Source organism: Gymnoscopelus microlampas (assembly GCF_963454915.1).
Source record: "Gymnoscopelus microlampas genome assembly, chromosome: 4".
In the NCBI taxonomy this organism is placed as follows: domain Eukaryota; kingdom Metazoa; phylum Chordata; class Actinopteri; order Myctophiformes; family Myctophidae; genus Gymnoscopelus; species Gymnoscopelus microlampas.
Window position 1 is genome coordinate 30,279,654 of NC_139941.1, and position 19,634 is coordinate 30,299,287.

At 39.9% G+C, this 19,634-nt stretch overlaps 2 protein-coding genes across 3 annotated transcripts in view; both read right to left on the reverse strand.

The window, feature by feature from the left end:
- Window positions 1-466: 466 nt before the first annotated feature.
- On the reverse strand, window positions 467-2,556 carry psmd9 (proteasome 26S subunit, non-ATPase 9). The gene is made up of 6 exons (XM_084055124.1): window positions 2,407-2,556; window positions 1,665-1,764; window positions 1,201-1,394; window positions 946-1,047; window positions 747-835; window positions 467-656 (listed from the first exon to the last, which is right to left on the reverse strand). Exons 1-6 carry the CDS (start codon window positions 2,533-2,535, stop codon window positions 629-631), a joined length of 642 nt encoding a protein of 213 aa, XP_083911250.1. The 5' UTR covers window positions 2,536-2,556; the 3' UTR covers window positions 467-628.
- Window positions 2,557-3,784: 1,228 nt separating this feature from the next.
- Window positions 3,785-19,634, reverse strand: part of mlxip (MLX interacting protein) — an 18,923-nt gene continuing 3,073 nt past the window's right edge. The window contains exons 2-17 of one of the 2 annotated variants that reach the window (XM_084056313.1): window positions 18,489-18,595; window positions 17,579-17,664; window positions 17,229-17,318; window positions 17,105-17,146; window positions 15,496-15,736; window positions 14,828-14,917; window positions 14,545-14,639; window positions 11,945-12,530; window positions 10,563-10,675; window positions 9,863-9,974; window positions 9,618-9,730; window positions 9,225-9,332; window positions 8,810-8,937; window positions 8,568-8,691; window positions 8,095-8,224; window positions 3,785-6,498 (exon numbers count right to left, since the gene is read on the reverse strand). In XM_084056313.1, the coding sequence (XP_083912439.1) occupies window positions 6,377-6,498; window positions 8,095-8,224; window positions 8,568-8,691; window positions 8,810-8,937; window positions 9,225-9,332; window positions 9,618-9,730; window positions 9,863-9,974; window positions 10,563-10,675; window positions 11,945-12,530; window positions 14,545-14,639; window positions 14,828-14,917; window positions 15,496-15,736; window positions 17,105-17,146; window positions 17,229-17,318; window positions 17,579-17,664; window positions 18,489-18,595 (2,287 nt within the window). In that variant the 3' untranslated portion in view covers window positions 3,785-6,376. The remainder of the gene's footprint in view (window positions 6,499-8,094; window positions 8,225-8,567; window positions 8,692-8,809; window positions 8,938-9,224; window positions 9,333-9,617; window positions 9,731-9,862; window positions 9,975-10,562; window positions 10,676-11,944; window positions 12,531-14,544; window positions 14,640-14,827; window positions 14,918-15,495; window positions 15,737-17,104; window positions 17,147-17,228; window positions 17,319-17,578; window positions 17,665-18,488; window positions 18,596-19,634) is intronic. The other variant, XM_084056314.1, reaches the window with a different exon arrangement.

The window sequence follows — 19,634 nt, forward strand, 5'->3', positions numbered from 1 at the left end:
GTAATGAATAAAATGTAATGTTGTCCAATCTGTATGGTAGAGTATGTTAATACAATATAACTTATACAATTTGGAAGGTTGTATTTTGTCTCGCGGCTCTATTGAGACATTTAGATCGTGTCAAAGGTCATGTCTCACCTAGACAAAGGATCTGACACAAATTTTGACATGATCAAGATTTAAATGTATCCCTTGAGCAAACAGGCAGGCTCTATTAGCTCAATGGTACTTGCGCAGGAAACAGTGTTCAAAACCAGGGTAGAAGAGGAAAGTTACAAAGTGCTGCTTTAATCCTAACAAAGCTAGAATAAATTGTGGCAAATCCATGACGGCTTTTGTTTTTGCTTTGTAAAGAAGATATACTAATAAACTAAGCGGGGTGTTAATATCATCCAGTCAAAGGGTAAATGGCCTTTATAAGGATCAGCATCCTGTTATTAAAAGTAGAGAATTGTAACAAACATGATAGCAATGTGATACTTTATTTTCACACATCCCACTGAAAACTGTCCATTTATGCAGCAAAAAAATGTAAATGGTGCTTTCTGAATAGCACATGAAAAATAATTACTCTAGGTAAGAATAAGGAAAAAATGTTTCCTCGGTTGAATATTACAAAGTCTCACGATCACCTGTGGATGGGAACAATATTGCATCTGAAAGAGATGGGAGAATATGTGTGAATTGTGAGTTTGAATTGTCCACTGGTAAAAAAAATATTAAGAATATCTATCAACAGCACTCACCCCAATAGACCTCTCCCTGACCATCGCTGTGGAGTCAAGGACATCTGAGCTCGTTGCCCACTTCTAATCACTATGACACGTAATGTTTTCTGTAGAGTAAAACAAATGGGCTGATTAAAATTGTACTTCACATAATGATTATAAATGAAATACAAAGTGATATGCAAAATGCAAGTTGTGGTTTGTGTCAATAGCATACCCCTTCACTGTGTTGGACAACAGAAGCAATATTCTGGAGGTTCTGAAAGTTTACTGTGTTCACAGAACCAAATTCTATGACTTCATCACCAACTTGAAGACCCTGAGGTAGAAAAATAAAAAGCATGTTATCGAGGTACTTAAGATGAACATGGCATGGGTATCCACTTTTGTAACTGTAAATGTGATGTTACATGTGTAAAAAAGCAAATATCACATGTGCAACACTGGCTATGCTATTAAAAGCATCACTCACAGCTTGACAGGCAGGAGAAGCTTGTGTTACAGCATCCACTCTTGCAAAGGGAGAGGGTAGAGTAACTTCATGATCCATAGATTCAGCCTGTCCTTGGGCCTCATCCTTGCCACGCTTGGCTTTTTCTCCTGCATGCAGCTTGTGCAATGCATCTTCAATCTCCAGCATGATGGCCTGGTGATCATTCTGCAAGCCTGGTAAATTAAAAGACATACACCCAAGTTGAGTATGATATTAGTAGTCGGGGGAAAATACTAGTATTCACACACACACACACACACACACACACACACACACACACACACACACACATGGTCTCACATTTCATAAGGCAATTACAGTACTGAATTAAGCTTGCAAGAGAAATGGAGCAAAGCAATCAGAAGGGAAATTCCCACCAAAACAGTTAGGCAAATTAAAAAACATTTATCAAATTAAAGTTTTTTTTTTTTTTAAACACTTGCATGAAATATTGTGTCTTGCAGTTGTGATCTGGTACAAGTTAACATCATCTCGTGGAAAGCCTTCTGCGTCAACCAGGGGACCTGCAACTCCAACACCTTGCTGCAAACAAAAAGGTGGTAACACTCACAAACATGTACTGTAGTACAATTTTGAGGTAGTTTTACTTTACTGAAGTACGTCCAATTTTCTATCATTTTACTACCACTACATCTCAAAGGCAAATATTGAACTTTTACTCTACTATATTTATATTTATTCGAAAACTTTAGTTATTACTTTGTAGATTTTGATTTTGATTACAAAACCACTTCAGACCTATGTAATTTAGCAATTTGAAAATAGCCGATGTACAAGCTCACAACGCGTTGCGATGCATTGTGAGCTTGTAGATCTGCTATTTTCAAAGGATTTTTATACATTTTACTTGTGAAATGGGACCTTCTGCATTAAGAGTACTTTTACTTTTGGTACTTTAAGTACGTGCATGTTGATGCCAATACTTTTGTACTTTTACTCAAGTCCAATTTTTAATACCAAACTTTTTCTACAATAGGGTATTGATACTTTTACTTGAGTAAAACATTTGAGTACTTCTTCCATCACTGATTAATGCCAACATCAAAGCTACCTCTATGCATCAAAGCCAGTATCATAAACATATTCGTTAGCCTGTTAGCATAGACAACATTACTGACTCACTCACTATCTAACAGAAATCTATCTGACGAAATGGAGTCTTACATCTTCCAAGACGTCGTAATAAGCTTTTATCTGCTCTTCAATTTGGTCCTTCTTTTTAACAAGATTTTTAACGTCATCCATTGTCATTTCAGATCTTCGATCATTGTTTTCCTCTGTCATCATCTTCATGGCAGCTCGAATGTACGAATCGTCCCGTGAACTACAACTACGGATGTTGCAAAGGTTCAAAATACCATAACAACGACCCTCTAGTTTAGTACAGCCGGCAACATCTTCTACGGACCTTTAGTTGCCCGTAGAGGATGTTCTCTATATCTATATCTATATATCTTATTTATATACATATTTTGTGTGTGTATGCGCACGCGCGCACTCTCACACACACACACACACACACACACACACACACACACACACACACACACACACACACACACACACACACACACACACACACTGTGTATATGTATACTATATAGTGTGTAGGCTACACACACATTTATTTTTGACATTATATATACGCTAGATGTCATTTTACAATGTACTTACAATGCAGAAATTAAATTAATTTCTCATTGTCGATCATGTGTATATAGACAATTAAACTTAAATTACTATTTAATGATTATGCACTTTGTAAACCCACATTACAATCCAGTTTTATTTATATTAAAGGTAACTTTGACTGATCTGACTGATTTTAAGAAATTAAATGATAGAAAAAGATTTTAATTCAGGATGGGAATTTTGAGAGGGCTTTAAGGGGCTTAACAGTGAAGAGAAAAAAAAAACGTACAGTAATGTTACATTTTCACTGTAGATTTAGGCTTTTAATACAGCTGACTAACTACTTTAAATGTTGCTAAAATTATATGGATAACTTTATTCTTTAGATTAAAAAGGAAAAGAAAAGTACCAGATACATTCAAACCTATCTTGGGGATAACTCTGCCAGCGAACATCACTGAAGAAATCCTTGCTTCTGCCTGTGGCATCAGGGTATACCTGAATGCCCCCAGGGGGTGGTACCACTCCACTTGAGAAACACTAGTCTAAAAGGGTCATATAGCTATTTATATTTAAGTATGAACATAGACATTTACATTTTATTTCCCTTGTCTGCTGGAACTCAGAGGTCATTCTGTGGCTCTCATGGTAAGTGTTTGGGTCTGACCTGAAGGTGTCATTCACTGCCGCTGTGTTTACCTTTTCTCCTTTCTCCTTTGTATTTGTTGATGACATGTATTATTGTGTACATTTTTTATGCTTTGTCGATTCATTGAATACGTTCAGAAAAAAAAGGTGAATGATAAAACCATCTAAGGAGCGTTACAATAATGGTTTCATTTTATTTTATCCTGAATCAAGACATGTTGAAACTAGCTGCACTAGTTCAAGAGAACAAAGAACACCATGGTACAGCATGAGAAAACATCTTTACTTGTAAAGTTAATTTGTACAACACTATATTTGGAGAGAAGTAGGCAGATCTGAAATGCAAGGCTGTATTGTGCAATGTTTTATACAAAAGAAATATGAAACTAAGCAAAAAGCTATTTGAAAAAATGCTTTCCCAAGACTAGTAACACTTGCAGTTTAACAAGCTCTGCAGTTCCCACAAATGCAGGTAAGCTCAACTGCATTTTTTTTTTTTTATGACTTCTGACAATGTCTTGTTCCATTGTAACATGAGACTTTACTTGGAGAGGTAAATGTTTATTGATAAAACAATCTTCTTGAAGTGGGGCCTAAAATCATTCAGGAAAATGTATACACTAATAGCCTGTAGATTATAAGTAACAAAAACAAAACATCACTCTCAATGGTACTTTTGTTTCTATAAGTCATAAGTAAACATTGTTGTTCTATAGAAAAGAAATAAATACAAAGTAACACAAGCCACCAGTTCCATTGAAGACTGCCTGAGGAGTGTTGAACCACAAACAACTCAACATGTCGCAGCAGGCAACTGGAGGCAACAAAAAGAAAAGAACAGACAATCATCCTGCTAAGGTCATTGCACTTAAATTGACCATACAGTGATTACACAAGCTACATTTTCCCCAATTCCATGGTTCTCAACAAAAAGCTTTGACATATTTGCAGTGAATAACAAAACAACAAACAAACAAAAAAACACATGGAACTAATTGGACAGGTAAATAAGCTACCCAACTCTCTGATATGGCTTTCAACTTGTTTCTATGCACTACACCTTTTAAAACCCACAGCCAACTAGACTCTGGAACAAGAATCCCATTAGCCTAGCATGGGCAAAAACTAAAGGTGACTTGAGTATTAACATATCAAGAACACATTTTGATATAGAACCATTATATTGTCTGTATGCTTGCACGTTGACAAGCTGTAGATGTTCACACAACACGCTGACCTGTCTTCCCTTGGAAAAGATCCTGATTTGATTGAGTTTTGTTCATTTGGTTCTAGAGAAAAAGCACAAGCGTAATTATTACGCTAACCAGCACAGCCCTGAGTGAACAAAAAGGATAGTTACTCCTACTACACATTCAGCTAATCTCTTGTAATACTGTACATTTGTATACATCTATATTGTTGTTACAGTGAGTAGTGTGGTGCTCCTCGCTAGAGCTCAATGCATCTTATCTATGTTGTTGTTACAAAGCCCATTGAGGCCTTTTTTTTTGGCTTTGATTGATTTGCCGTACAATTTCCACCATGCAGCGTGCAAGAGAGCAGGTGAAATAATAGGAAGGAAGCGTAGTTTCGTCATGGACGGAGAACCAGGCTCGAAACACATGGGACGAATCACCTCAGTCAGTGTGGTGTCAGCGATGCTGCAAAGTTAGCATCTCACACGCGTCTGCTGTTCATACTGGCAGCTTTTCTGCTGCAGCGCATAGTGATCATATAAAGTAACAGTTGTATCAGAATATACTCCAGCAGTTATTTTATTATAAATGTATAGGCTAAGGCAAGTCCTATGAACTTGCCAGATCTCCAAGCATTGCTGTTGTGTATACACCAGGGGCAGAGCCGGAGCTTAACATTCCAACATCTTTGTGCATGAGACTGAAATCATATCTCTACCCAACCATGATAGTGTGCTGTAGGTAAAATTGTAATAGGGTATAGTACAGTAAAATTAGCCGAAATGTGCTGTATTTATTTAATAGATCAAATTGGCATAGTCTAGCCTACATACAGTATGAATGTTTTCTCAATTTCACCTGTGGGCCAAACTTTGTCCAGATCAATATGTTCGGTTACGTCAAGCAGCTCTACACTCATATTCAAGGCTGAAAGAACGTTCAGCCTGCACACTACCATTATTGCAGTTTAAAACGCATGCAAAAATAATGGTATATTAGGGATAGACATAGCACCTCTCCCTGACACTGAGCTGCACCTATCCACTACATGAGTCAATTACTTGTGGAAATAGTCTTCAATATTCTGTGATATTCTATTCCAATTGTAAGACACTGAATGTTGGCTTTTACTGTCATTTGACAGTTACCTAACAGTACGTATGTGAGACCACTGGTGAATGAAAGAAAAAGAACAGAAACAACACTGGTGATCATGATTAATCCTATGATTATGAATTCTGTGAACACCACATCTGGGAAACCATGAATAGAAACGATAGGAAACATTTTCCCTTTTACAAATACATCTTTTCTGTATTTTTGCATCACAAAGGATAATTCCCATTTAAATAAAGCATGTTTGTTCTAAATGGTAGTAAAATCCAGGAGGTGAGCAACAACTGTAATACCGTAAAAAAATAAAATGAATCACAATAAAAATTATGCTCAAGGTGGTGTTCAATGTGTGTCATACCATTACAAGTTTGAATGAAGCAAATGCCAAACCACAACTGCATTTCCTAGGAAGTAGCAGATAACTGGAAGACGCCAAGAGTAACTTTGTTGAATGGCCATAAGATAAAGCATGAGCAGTTCCACTGATTGCTTTTCCAGTGTCAATCTAAGGTTTCACATCGTCACCTCTCCTGAGAGCATGGCTATGAGTCCCCACAAGGTGTTTGGTTGCTGGTCACCGACTGTATGGCTTCTTGATGCAGCAGGGACGGGTCACTGAGAATGGATGTGCTTGTGCTTAGCTGGCGAAGGGTACTGAGGACCACTGCAAAACAACCACAAGACATCAACCATGACTTGACTGTCAAAGGCTTGCACTGTGGAAGGGTGGTGGTAATTCTTTTCTATTGTAATATATCTTTACAGTTCAGCAATTAACAGAACATATTGTCACTGACGGGTAGAAACCTTGTATCTCCATATTTCATCTTTTATAGTTTTTTAAAATAAATGAATCCCCTATTTTATACTTCGTTGTATAGCAGTGTTGCACAAAATCTACAAGCTTGCAATCCGTTTAAAAAATAATAATTTTAAAAAATGGTAACATTCCATCAATAATGACATGCCCAAAATAGGGACGCCAGGTTGAAAGTGATTAAGTCTGTCTGTGGGTTTTATAAATATTTACCTATGAAAACTATTAACAAGAGCTTGTTACTAAATAACAACTACTGATTGTACATAGTGTTATTTTTTTCTGTATTTTTGTGTTGATATTTGAACGTTTGGTTGCTACTATATACGTCTATGAATTGATTACCAAGGACCCCAATGGAAACAAGACTCCAAGGACTTTTTTTGGACGGACCTTTTAGACAAAGTATTATAAATGTAATTGTGCCGTTTATATTTTTTGCCAAATAAAATATTCAATCAATCAATACATTGGAACACAGGTTCTTTACTGTGACTACAGTTGGAATGGTTAGCCTGCTTTTCGATATAGCTGTGCAAATCTCATCCCATTACTTTCAGTTGTGAACATAAAATTGAAAGTAATGGCATGCCCTAATGTCCTAGTCGTCGGCTGTCATCCCAGGACAAACTACAGCGAAGTCACTCGTTTTTTATGGAATTCCTACACCTGTCATTTCAGGTCTACTGTTAACACCCTGACGCACCAAGCCGATATCCGCCAAAAAGCCATATCGGCAACGGTGTGTCCCACGCTGTTGCCGGTAACCGGCCATTAGCTGTCCCCATTCACATGGGCATTAAGAATTGGCTGCGGAGGGAGTTGGTGAGCAGAGAGCCCTCAGTTCGGCTGTTCAGCCTGAGCAAAGTAAGCCAACAATACATAAAATAGGGCACAAAGACGCAATATTGACAGATTATTTTCCTTAGCTTCTTCATAAGCAAAAGACCTAGAGTAAACAATGCCACTCCCAGTTGCAAATTTAGATACGATACATTTCCAATTCATATTGAGCATCAGCCTAGACTTTTCCATGCACAACTTTTCCCAAAAAACGTGAGGTGACGCAAAGTGAACTGATCAGTTGCTGTTAGTTCTTGCAAGCTGGCTTGATGCGTCAGGGTCTTTAGAGGAAACAGCATTGATAAGTGATGACATGGCACAGACTCATTAGGCATCACAAGTGTCATGGGAAGAGGCTTTTAAGCATAAATGAAAAAAGAAACCCAGTGCTTGCTCCCCGGTGACTAGCGATAAATATATGATAGAAATAGATAGAAATCTCTAACGTTAACTTATGTTATCACATCCCTTCTGAGGCGGTAAAAGAAACAAACAAAAATGTATTGGTAAGAAAAGGTGGGTGATGAGGCTGGAATAGGAGCTGGTGAAGTAATGTGTATTTGTATGTTAAGGCACTATTATGCGTTTTTTTTTACTTACTAGGTCTGAGCACAGGAAGCGAGCAGTGACGGTCAAGCCACTGCAATGTGGTCTGACACAGCTCGGCTTTACTTGTAGTAGAAACCATTCCATTGAATGATTCAAAGAGAGGTTTGATGATGATGCTGAACTAGAACAGATGGTCAAGGGTCAAACACATTTAGCCTGATCCCATTTGTGTACAGAAATGCCCTCTGTTGAACAGCCAAGCAATTAATTAGTTTTTTAAACAATGTGCGTAGTAAAATCTTGCTGTTTCAAGACAATTCAAATGTAATGAAATAGAAGATATGCACCAATACACTGCACATAACTTATACGTTTTACTTTGAACAACAGGCACAGGATGTGACATCTTATCCAGAGGTCTAATCAAAACAGCACGGATAACATAACACAGATGTCATATATGAGAGATGGATGTAACCCTTTCATATCAAACTCTGGGTGTAAGTAACACAGGTTAAGGATACAATCCAGAACTTCCAGTTTTGAAGAGTGCGGCTCTTCACATACTCATCAAACTTTTCCCGCATGTGGTCGAAGCGGTGACGTGTGATGGGCACCCCTGTGGCAGGCAGCTGCTCCTGACACCGGCTATGGTTAAGAGATGATAGGCAGAGATAAGAGAGACCTCACATCACACACATGCTTGCTTGTATGGTCCCTGTGCATCGGTAAGAGTTCTCACAGGAGCTACGGCGTAGAAACGTACTTTATAGAGGTGTTTAGCTCTTCAATCTCCTCTCGTAGCCTCCGAGCCTCCTCCTGCATCTGCTGCCTCTCCTGCTGGAGCTTACCAATGTGATCCACTGTCTTCTGTAACGTGCCTGCATTGCTGATCTGAATGAAGTTGGTGAGTGAATAATAGACTAATAATAATAGACTTGAGGGTCAGTCTTAAAATAAAGAACTAAATCTCAATGTATCATTTGTAATTCAAACACATTTGTCAATTTTCAAATTCTAAAACCAGGGATTCTGCCCGATTTTATTTTTATCTGTTTTTAAAAAAAAAGTAATTTCACACCTGAACCAATTTAAATGTCTTCAAATATCTTGAGACCGTTGGCACAATGTTGCGAGGTTGCACTTTTGGCCTATACAGAGAACACTGATATAAGGCTTACATTGGACTGGGATTTGAGGGTGGGAACCATGTTGCGCAGTGTTTTAAATCCAATGTTGATGTTGAAGCGTCTCTTCTGCTCAGCTGATATGTGAGTCACCCTTCGGCCCTATTACATAACAGACAAGATCAGACATTAAAAACACCACACTTGTAAGAAAGGGGAAACAGTACTGATGTTATACACAAGGCTTCCACACTTACTCAAGTGTCTTGCAATGAATTCTAACAGAATATATTGAGATTTAATTCTTCCACAACTTGAGAAATGTTTTATGGTGTGTGTCACTGTCCATATGAAAACAATGGTAACAATGCTAACAAAGATGCAAATATCAAGCATGCAAACCCATCATTCAAAACTGATAATGACACAAATGTTGAGCACACACACCTGGCTTGGTTCATTCTTTGTTAGGACATTACTGCCGCTGAGGGGGGACTGGGGACTGGGGACTTGGTCTGACCCACATGGTGACCCTTGACCTGAACTTTGCCTACTGTGCACTGAAAGGAAAAATGGAAATATAAAAAATAGATTCCTTGGATATAATATTAATAGCAGTAATGTTCAAAACTTAATATTATGTATAATTATCTCATGCCTGTATGAATTCTAATGAGTTGAATGTGCATTACCAGCGCTAGTGGAGGGGTTTTGCTTCTTGCGGCTAGAAGAATAAGTCTCTTCTTTAGGGACAATTGGCTGGGGAGACTTGTGTGTCTGAGGCAATATATGAAATCCAGTAGTCTGAGAAATTTAAATTGCAGAAATTAAATAATGAACAAATGAATTGGACATAATCCAGAATCTCGATCGCAACAGTTTAGATAATTACATTTTTGCCTTTCTTTTCTTAAAATGATTTAGTGAACTCCTAACAAAAAGGACAGATTAGAAGACTTAACGCTGCACAATGAAACTTTCCTCTTCTACTTGGTTTCCTGCGCAAGTGCAGACATTTTTACCATTGAGCTAATAGAGCCTGTCTGCTTGCTCAGGGGATAAATTGAATGTTGACCTTCAGGTCAAAATTCATGTCAGATCCTGTGTCTAGGTGAGACATGACCTTTGATGCGATCGATAGAAGGGCAGGGAGACAAAATATAACCACCCCAAAGTTATATTGTATTAACATACTCTACTATATTGGACAAACTGACATTTAATCATACAAAAGTTACATAGTGCAGCTTTAAGTTTTAAAATGTATTTTTAAATAAATAAACATTGGGATTTCAATCTTGCAAAGGAATTATTTGTTTAAGGATAGTTCCTTAAAGAATCTATACATGCATGTCAATTATTGCAATGTATTTCCAAAAGAAATGGCCGTACCCCTCTGAGGCTAGAGGAAGCAATGACATTCACAACTCCTGCACTTGGGACTACATCTGCTTTCAGAGGTGTTGGTGTGACAATCACTGCATTAGCATGACCTGTGAAGGGGGCTGGAAAAGCAAATATCAAGAGCATGAAAATCATCAACATAAACATGGAAACATCATGGACTGCTATGGACTTTTCCAATCACAGTCTTTGCATTCTTTTTAGATTCACAAAGATGTGTATCAGCCTAGAACGCGGGCATCTATCCCCGGCCGTTTCAGTGCACTAGACCCCTGGGAGAAGGATTGCTGAGGTGGAGCGCAACACCCACCTACCATCAGTTCTCAGTAAATGGTAAAGGCTGCGTTTATATGGCACTTTCATCCAAAACACTTTACAATGTATAGATTAATCTATGTAAGCTCCTCACAAATGTTGGTGGATTATTTCTCCCCCTTCAATAATACCAATCAGTATTGTATTTTATATATTTTTTTTTACGTTGATTAGTCACCTTTACAATGAGGTATAACTTGAAGGATCGTGCAATTGTGGAATGAGCAACACAGCTAAACGTGTGGGCAGCGCCCCCATACAATTCGCCAAAATCCCCCAATATGCCTTCTGTTGCTAATCGCTCTCGTTTTGAGCGACATGCCAGCACACACCTTCTGGCAGGTGTGTGACTGGCACCTGAGCATGGGTCCTGCAACTTTGTTGAGTTTGTGTATGCTCCAAGGAGCAACACTGCCCCCATGGAAAGATGCCACGTTTGTTCCTTCAGGATAAGGCCTGTGCAATAGGGCAATTGGAAGCTGGTGTTCCATAACGCAAAGTGGTAGCATTATTTGGTGTCAGCCCTGGTACCATTTTCCAAACTTAGGACCAAGTTATGTGGGACTGGTGAAGTCAAAGGAAGTCAACACCCAAAGAAGACCGGTTCCTCACCCTTGCTTCACTTAGGAACCATAGCCTTTCTTCCAGAGATTCACAGGCAAGATTTGCACAACGGTACCACAGACCGATGTCAAAGTTACGGGACCCATGCTCAGGTCCAAACAAGAGCGATTACCAACCAACAGAAGCATATTGAGGGATTTTGGCAAATGTTTTGGCGGCTTATGTACATTTTCATGCTACAAGCTCGTAGCGCGGCACCGAGTGCCGCGCTACGAGCTTGTAGATCTGCTATTTTTGAAAAATCGTGAAAATGTGTGCAAATCTTTGAATATATTTTTGGGGGTCCTTGACATGAAAAAGATTGAGCACCACTGATATAGAAACATACGTTTTTCAGAAAACTGTTGGGATTTAGGAGACATGTAGAATCGGCTTCAGGTCTCAATGGGTTAATCTAAAATGAACCAATCAATCTGAGATATGTGACAGACCTGTGAGGATGAGGTGAGAGGAAGGGAGGGTGTTAGCAGGAACAATCCTTTGCATGTGGCGCTTTTTGCTTGCACGGGAAGGCTGAACGGGTTGAGGAAGAACAAAAGTCTGGGGTTGCTGAAGGGGGGCGGCGGTCGGTGGTGCCAGGGGCTGGAGGTGGGGTGGAGGATGTGGAGCATGTGCAGGTAAGGAGCTATACTCTGAGCTGCGACTGAAGGTGGGGGCAGTGTCACTTGACGTGACAGGCGAGGTGGCTGTATGTGTAATCACAGTGTGTGCTCCACTGGCATCCAGTGTTGAGGTATCGTCCAGGGGCGAAGGAACCAGAGTTGCCGCCGAGGCTATACCCGGACCTGGCAGGCAGTGAGGCATCGTGGTGTGGGCTAAGGGCTGAGAGATCGAGGAGACTCCAGTTTGACTGCTGGAGGCCACCTGCTCAGGAAAGAGCGTCATGTAGCTTTGCACAAATGCAGGATCACCCCCACTTGTCCCACTGGTTTGATTGGCCATGGAGGAGGTGATAGGCAGGGGACCAGGGGATGAGATATGATCCGGTGAGAGGTGCATGGTTGATATTAATTGGACCTACAGTAGCAAGGGATGAGAAATGAAAAGACAACAAACATGCTTAATCCTCTGCTGTCAGTGTCATATAACAATAGGAAAATATGGTAGGCAGGTATATGTAGGCAGAGTGCATGTGCAATATTTGTTTTGGGAAATACAAAAAGAACTGTAGCCACATCACATAATCAAATCACTTCTCTTTTTTAAATATCTTGCCAGTGGAGAGATAAATACAGTAAGGAGAGTGAATCTCCTTCCTATATGGTGAGGCCAAAGGTGTGACAAAGTGACTACAAGCATGTGGACCGTTTTTGTCCACCTGTTAAAATAATGTTTTCAAGTAAAATGGTTTCGCTTTGTTATAGTAGCTCATTTCATACGAAGCAGAAGTAGGACAGTTGGGTCTCATGACTTTTACCTCTACCCTTCAGGACTCAGAGCTGCCTATATGTGTGCATATTCCTGCACTTTTCTAGTCACCCAATTCACCACAGTAGGATAGGCTTACAGTTGATAAATGATACAAAAACTTCACTAGGATAATCATGTTACATATCGTTGCTGTGGGGTGGAAACCTCCAGTGTCCAAAACCATTACTTTTCAGGAAATGAAAAAAAGAACCTGTGTTCAGAACCAGTGTAGTTCTTATTAATACTTTTTATTAGTTAAAAATGTCCAAGCACAGACAGAATTTGTCTGTCTTTCAACCTGGCATCCCTATTTTGCACATGTCATTATAGGCAAAAACAGAGAAAATGTATCAACAACCTCACGTCGTGACACACTGTGAGCTTGTAGATCGGCTATTTTTATTGTATGTAAAGCACTTTGTGAGTTTGTGTGCTATTTAAATAAAATGTACATACTTACTTACTATTGTCACTACTTTTGCATGTGACAAAGTACAAAATAGGGCATTCATTTATGAAAAAAACATTACAAGATGAAATCTGGTGGGGGCACCGGTAGCCAAGTGGTTAAGGCGCATACAAGGGCTTTGATGCCTGACAGCATGTCCTGGGTATGATTCCCGAACCCGGCGGGGGATTTGCTGTGTGTCATTCCCTGACTGTATTTTTATTTTATTTTATTTGGAGTAGCCAATCATTTTTACCCCTTTTTCTCCCCAATTTAGTCTTTGATTCCAATTGATTCCTCCCACCAGTGTTAATGTTGACAGCAAATTTTTGATTTAGTCTTAGTCTTAGTCTTTTGAATAACACACCATTTAGTTTTAGTCCTATTTTAGTCTTCTGAAAATTGTTTAGTCTTAGTCTAGTCTAGCCGACTAAATATCAAAACCTTAAGTCTTTTAGTCTTAGTCTTCGTCAAAAACAATTACACTGCAGCATATTCTGATTTAGTCTTAGTCTTTTGAATAACACACCATTTAGTTTTAGTCCTATTTTAGTCTTCTGAAAATTGTTTAGTCTTAGTCGACTAAATATCAAAACCTTAGTCTTAGTCGACAAAATGAACACTGCTCCCCACACACATTTCTGTGTCATGGCTGTTGTATCCTACTGACTCACCTGTCAGTGAGGAGCCCCCAACGGGAGGACGTAGAGCCTTCGTCCTACTCCTCCCGCCCAACACTCCCTGCTGACAGCTGCCGCCCCAGCCGGTAAGAGTACATGCAATGACCAATATCACCCACCCCGCCCGACTTCCCTCCCCCGAACATGGGCCAATTGTGTTCGCTTAGACGCCCGACAAAGCCGGTGGCACCACGGTAGATTCGAACCCACAACCTCCGTGGTGGTGGACATGGACTTTACCACTGCGCCACTCGAGCCCTCCAAAACAATAGCTTAAAAAAGAAGAAGAAAAAATATGAAATATGGAGATAGAGCCTTTCCACCTGACGGTGATAATATTATGTTTAATACATGCGTTCAGAAACTGGTGAATGTTAAGGGGGGAATTCCAAATAAAAATCCCCTTTAAACCAAGAACAAAAGACAACTCTATTGTGAGCTCTGTGTGACATTGGGATGTGTGTTAGGGACTAAGCTTTGGGTTGGTGTTTACCTGTGATTGGGTGCTGCTGCTGGGTAGAGGGGTAACAGATGATGCAGTGGGGGAAACAGAAGGGAAGACAGGCTGACGGAGGCTGTGAAATAAGTCTGGAACAAGAGTCTCTATGTTAGATGTTAGTAAAACAAACTACTTTTTAAAGTGTTAGGCTATGCCACTGTTGTGGTACGAGTTACTAGAACATTAAAGCTACCACTGTGCACTTGAGTTGGGTAAAAAGAGTGTGCCATTAGTGTGTGTAACCCTATTATAATGGACGTTGTGCCTTACTGCTTACCTTGCAGTGGCTCAAAGGAATCCATGAAGTCCAGGTTGGGCTGTAACGGGATCAGCCCAGGCTGGATCATATCTGCATTCCCTGCATGAGCTGAGGAGGGTAGAGGGGCATGACCAGGGAAAGCAGTAAGAAAACATGTCTGAGTCTTGGTAAGCAGATTATGACTGGATCCACCCACCAATATCCGCTCATTAACGTTTTCAAATATTAGGGCTTTGGTTAGCAAGAAAATATGAAAGACAAAACTGAGCCATGAGGTCGTCTTAAAGCCTTGCTAGCAATGCCTAGAGTCTGTGCAGCTCCTTACACCAAACTAGAAATTGGTGCTAGAGGATAGGTGATGGGGTCACTCAAATAGTTAGGGTTAATTTTCCAGGAAGTATGACTGCATTCAGCAAGTTTCATGGCAATCTGCCCCTTAGATTTTGTGTGTGTGCATTTTGTGCAAGTGGAACATTTGGCCCAATGGCGGCACTATACTAAAGGAAAGGCCATGGAGTAACCAATATCAGTCATCAAATGATGATGAAGGTGATAATGACGATGTATGAAGGTGCACAGTAAATTCCATGGCCATTTTGAGATGGATGAATGTTTTTTTGTATTCAAAGATTTCTCAAACTTTCAGCAGTTTTATTTTTATATATCAATATCATGTTTTCTCTCACCAATTTCACGTGGGTTGGGCCAGGCTATGGGCTGGTGAGAGGCCAAAGTTGAGAACAACGTGTCAGAAAACTCAGACATCAGCACATCTACGTCAAAGAGTGGATCCATCTCCATGGGGACAGGGGAATCGTGGCTCTTACGAGACACGCGGCGAGCAGCCATCTCTTCATCCTGATAAAAGGAGGCACGTAGTGTGTCTGGAAAGACTTCTCCAAACAGTGAAAACTGCTCCTCTGGCCCCTTTGAGTGTTAAAAATGCAACAAGCAAGCCAGTGAGTGACAAAATACATGCGGGAGTCAGTACAGCTTAACTCTGAGAATTAGTCCAGTCGAAATCAGACAAAACACAGTACTGCCTGTCACCAGTAGGTGTACACCAGGGTCAAAATTTCTCAATGGAAGAGTAGGGAGACCACCTCCAACCACTGCAGAAATGCTTGTTACATAGTATTAACATGTATACTCTACCATACAGATTGGTTAAAATAACATTTACCCATTAAAAGAGTTCTGGATTGCAGCTTTAAAATATTGCACATGTATCTACTTTGTTAGGAATACAATTCCCATGACAACAAAGACAACTACATATTTATGATACGGTAATCATAAACAAGCATGTAACCATGCTGTGTAAAATCTACTAATTCCCCCCCCCCTTTTCTTAGATGTAAATTCACTCATGATTTGCCCAATAATGAATCATTCACATAAATCCAAATTGGGTGCAAGGAAAGAGCAATGTGTCTTTTTTTTAGAAACCAGGTTAATTCTCAAACTTTATTTTCATTACATTACAGTCATTTAGCAGAAGCTTTTATCCAAAGCGACTTACAATAAGTGCATTCAACATAGGTAGGCAAGGAAACTACTAATCACCAGATGTTTTCAGTGCATTCTCTTCTAAAGCAAGCAACTAAGAGTATACCTAGCGCTAATCTCTCAAGAACAGATTCTGCACTGCGTGAGAGAATCTGTCCTGAAGCTTCGTCCTAACGTGTACACATTGTGTGGGAGTGGGCGTGCCTTCAGATCAGGAAGCAGGCTGCGCTTTACCAAATCAAATGTAGTGGGCGGGATTCACGTGTGTCCGTTGATCTTTCCCTACTGGAAACTACCGGAAACTAATTTAACAATAGCGTCCGCGGAGCAGACAAAACCACGGAAAGATATTCACATTTGAACTTACTCTTTCATCATAGAAACAAGTGGGCTTATAACCAAAACGATCCATGTTCTCTGGGAGAAGTGGTATTAGTGTTCCGTGTAGAAATATTGTTAGTGGGAATGAAATCATAGTCGCACCACCCGGAAGTGGAGCGCTGAAGGCAGACTTAAACCCCGTTTCCGTGCGCACCGATCCCCCGTTAGCGTTGGCCCAGCCCCAGAGTCAACTGAGGAGGGACGAACAGAGGTCGCTGTTTTTCCTTTTTCAGTTGAATCTGGGTTCCGAGATTGACCTAGCGCTAAGGTAAAAGTGCAATACATCAGCTACCTACTTTCTTAACAGATTTCTTAACAGATTTCTTAACAAGTTTACCATTGTAAACCAGATGTTGACTTAGTTTGCATTTGAGCTGATATAACATAGTAGGATCTTGACCATACCTTGAGCAGACTTGAGAGGTCATCATCCTTGTGTTTCTGTAACTGTAACAGAATTTGTGTTATATGATAAATTATAATGGACTAAAAAGCCAGTTTTGTTTTATTATTGATTCCAATACCACACCCTCTTTTTGAAGTATGTTCGCCATTTGTGATACTCTCTTATGACGATTTCAATTCTTCTTTTCCAATATTTCCCCTCTGTGGCGATGGCCTATGGAAGGTAAAGGGAGGTGGAAAAAGCAATTCAACAGAACAATTGAAGCACAGGGAAGAAATAGAAGGTTAGGGGTAAATGAAAATAGCAGTGCAACAGAGAAGAACATGCAAGACTGGCAAAAACAAAATAAATCAGTTATGGTGGTGTGAGATAAAAGAAAAAAGGAAGGAATTTGGTTACTAGAGAGAAACAACAGTAATGGAAGTACTGCTGGTTATGCACAACTCCCAATCCCACGATTCTTCTGTCCTTACCTCTGCAGGTCGATGGACTTCTGAATCTATAGTTCCATCAAGTGGAGTCACAAAATGACAAACAGGATTCTCCCTTTTCTCCACATCTGGAATGAGAAAGATGACTTATTTACAGTTGTAAATGTTACAAATATGACAAATAATACCTGAGGTAACTGTTCTCTATGGTTGTGGGTTCATTAGCTCTTAATAGCCTATCCATGTTAAGAGTTACTGTTACTGAGACATGTCATTGAAGTGAAATAATTCTCAATGCCATCACTGAGGATCAGATGTTAATACTAAGTGGTAAAAAATAAAGTGTTACTCATTGAAATGTAATTATTATTCTGTCTGCTTGGTCTTTAAGTATTAAGTGCCAAATTCAAGAGTCCAGATCATTTTCTAGTCACTACAGGTAGAATCAGCGAAATGTTGGTGTGGGATGTTCCGCAAGACTGTGCTAATAACAATACAATATGATGACAAGATAATAATAATGATAATACTGGATGTAAAAACAAATGGGGAAAAAAATAAGATATAAAGTATATAGAAGAAAGTAAGTTATATCAGGTTGGCAATAGTACAGGTACTGTAAGAGGTAAAACGCTTTAAGCAGCAATGGGAAAATGTGCATGGGATTAGAATCTGGATTGTAGAATGTGCAGTATGGTATAAATGTTTATTGATATATGTATGTATTTTAGTGCAATTAACAGTTTGAGCAAAAAATATAAGTGGGTATTTACAGGTTCAATGCGAGAAAACAAAACTCTTCCTGAGCCTTGGGCCCTGGGCTTTGAGACAATTGCCATTCTGCATCGTCAAAAACAGTCCGTTATTCAGGTGTCAACTGCCAATGCCATCTACATTACAAGAATACCAAACATGATACCAAACGCCTGACTCAGTGAAGGAGGACTCTTACATTGCATATACCAGGCTCTCCAGATGGCATTGTTGAGACGAATCTTGTCTCTCCACAACAATTTCAGGCCTTTGAAGTTTTTCCATTTGGGAGATACCAACTTGCCACTGAAAAGTAGAAGAAAACAACACTGTAAATCAATTTATCATGAACATGCCCAAAACATGAACTAATTAAAAAAATGCTCTGACTGGATGAGCTGCTTGTCCTGAGTGCAAATGGTGAAAAACGTTTAACCAGAGAGAGGTAGTCCAAAATATAAAGAAAGTACAGGATGCAGTCAACGGTCACCATGACCAACAACACTGGTAGTGCTGGCAACTTCACAAGATAAACAGACTTCTACTTGGCCAAGGTCAAAAGCATGATGTTTGGCACAGAGGAAGTTCCTGCCCACCACTGTGGAGACTAGGCGTTTGAATTATCCATGGCGCATGCATTGGCCGAGCGTTTCAACACACAATTGGCCATGTTTGCGGGAGGGAACCGGTCAGGATAGGAGTTCTTTGTCCCTGCGCTAGCGACTGGGGATGGGTCAGAAAAAATAGAATATTTAAAAAAACATATACATTATATATATTCATACTATGAATGTTACGAAGTTTGCATGAGCCTACTCAGCCCCGTCCGAGTTATATATAAATTATCGCCCCCAGGCAATGCCAGCGCCAAGCATTATTTTCCACCACAGAGTACTGCATGACAAGGGGCGAAGCAGGGGGCGTGTTACTACAACTAGGTGGGAAAGCAGGGCTCGCGTCCATTAGGGGTCTTTTCCCTCCCTGATGCTGTTTAACATCTACATTACCAGATACAACATAACTGGCTAGCCCTGGGGTACCCTATACACAACATGTAGGAGAGTATCTGTTATTACACACACTAAAGTACAGTAGAGGTGGGTGCCACACAATTGTCATTTCTTTTTTAGATAAGAGTAGGAAGGTTTTTGTTTGTTTATGGTTAGGTTAGTTATATACTTTATGTGGGTGGTGGGTTTTGCTCAGAAATATGACTCGCACATCCTGCATGACACCACGACAGTGGTGCCTCCAAGCAGATTCAAGTAAATAAAGCGGCACAAGAGATGCTTGGGGGATGAAAGGGGAAAGGTTACCAAAACTGGTATTCCCTTCCTGTTCTATA

Excerpts from the sequence above, each read along its gene's own strand:
- psmd9 (XM_084055124.1), bottom strand. The coding sequence starts at position 2,535 with ATGAAGATGATGACAGAGGAAAACAATGATCGAAGATCTGAAATGACA. Across the intron at positions 1,765-2,406 it reads ATTACGACGTCTTGGAAGAT|CAAGGTGTTGGAGTTGCAGG; the intron begins GTAAGACTCCAT and ends TTTTGTTTGCAG. Across the intron at positions 836-945 it reads TTGTCCAACACAGTGAAGGG|AAAACATTACGTGTCATAGT; the intron begins GTATGCTATTGA and ends TTTACTCTACAG.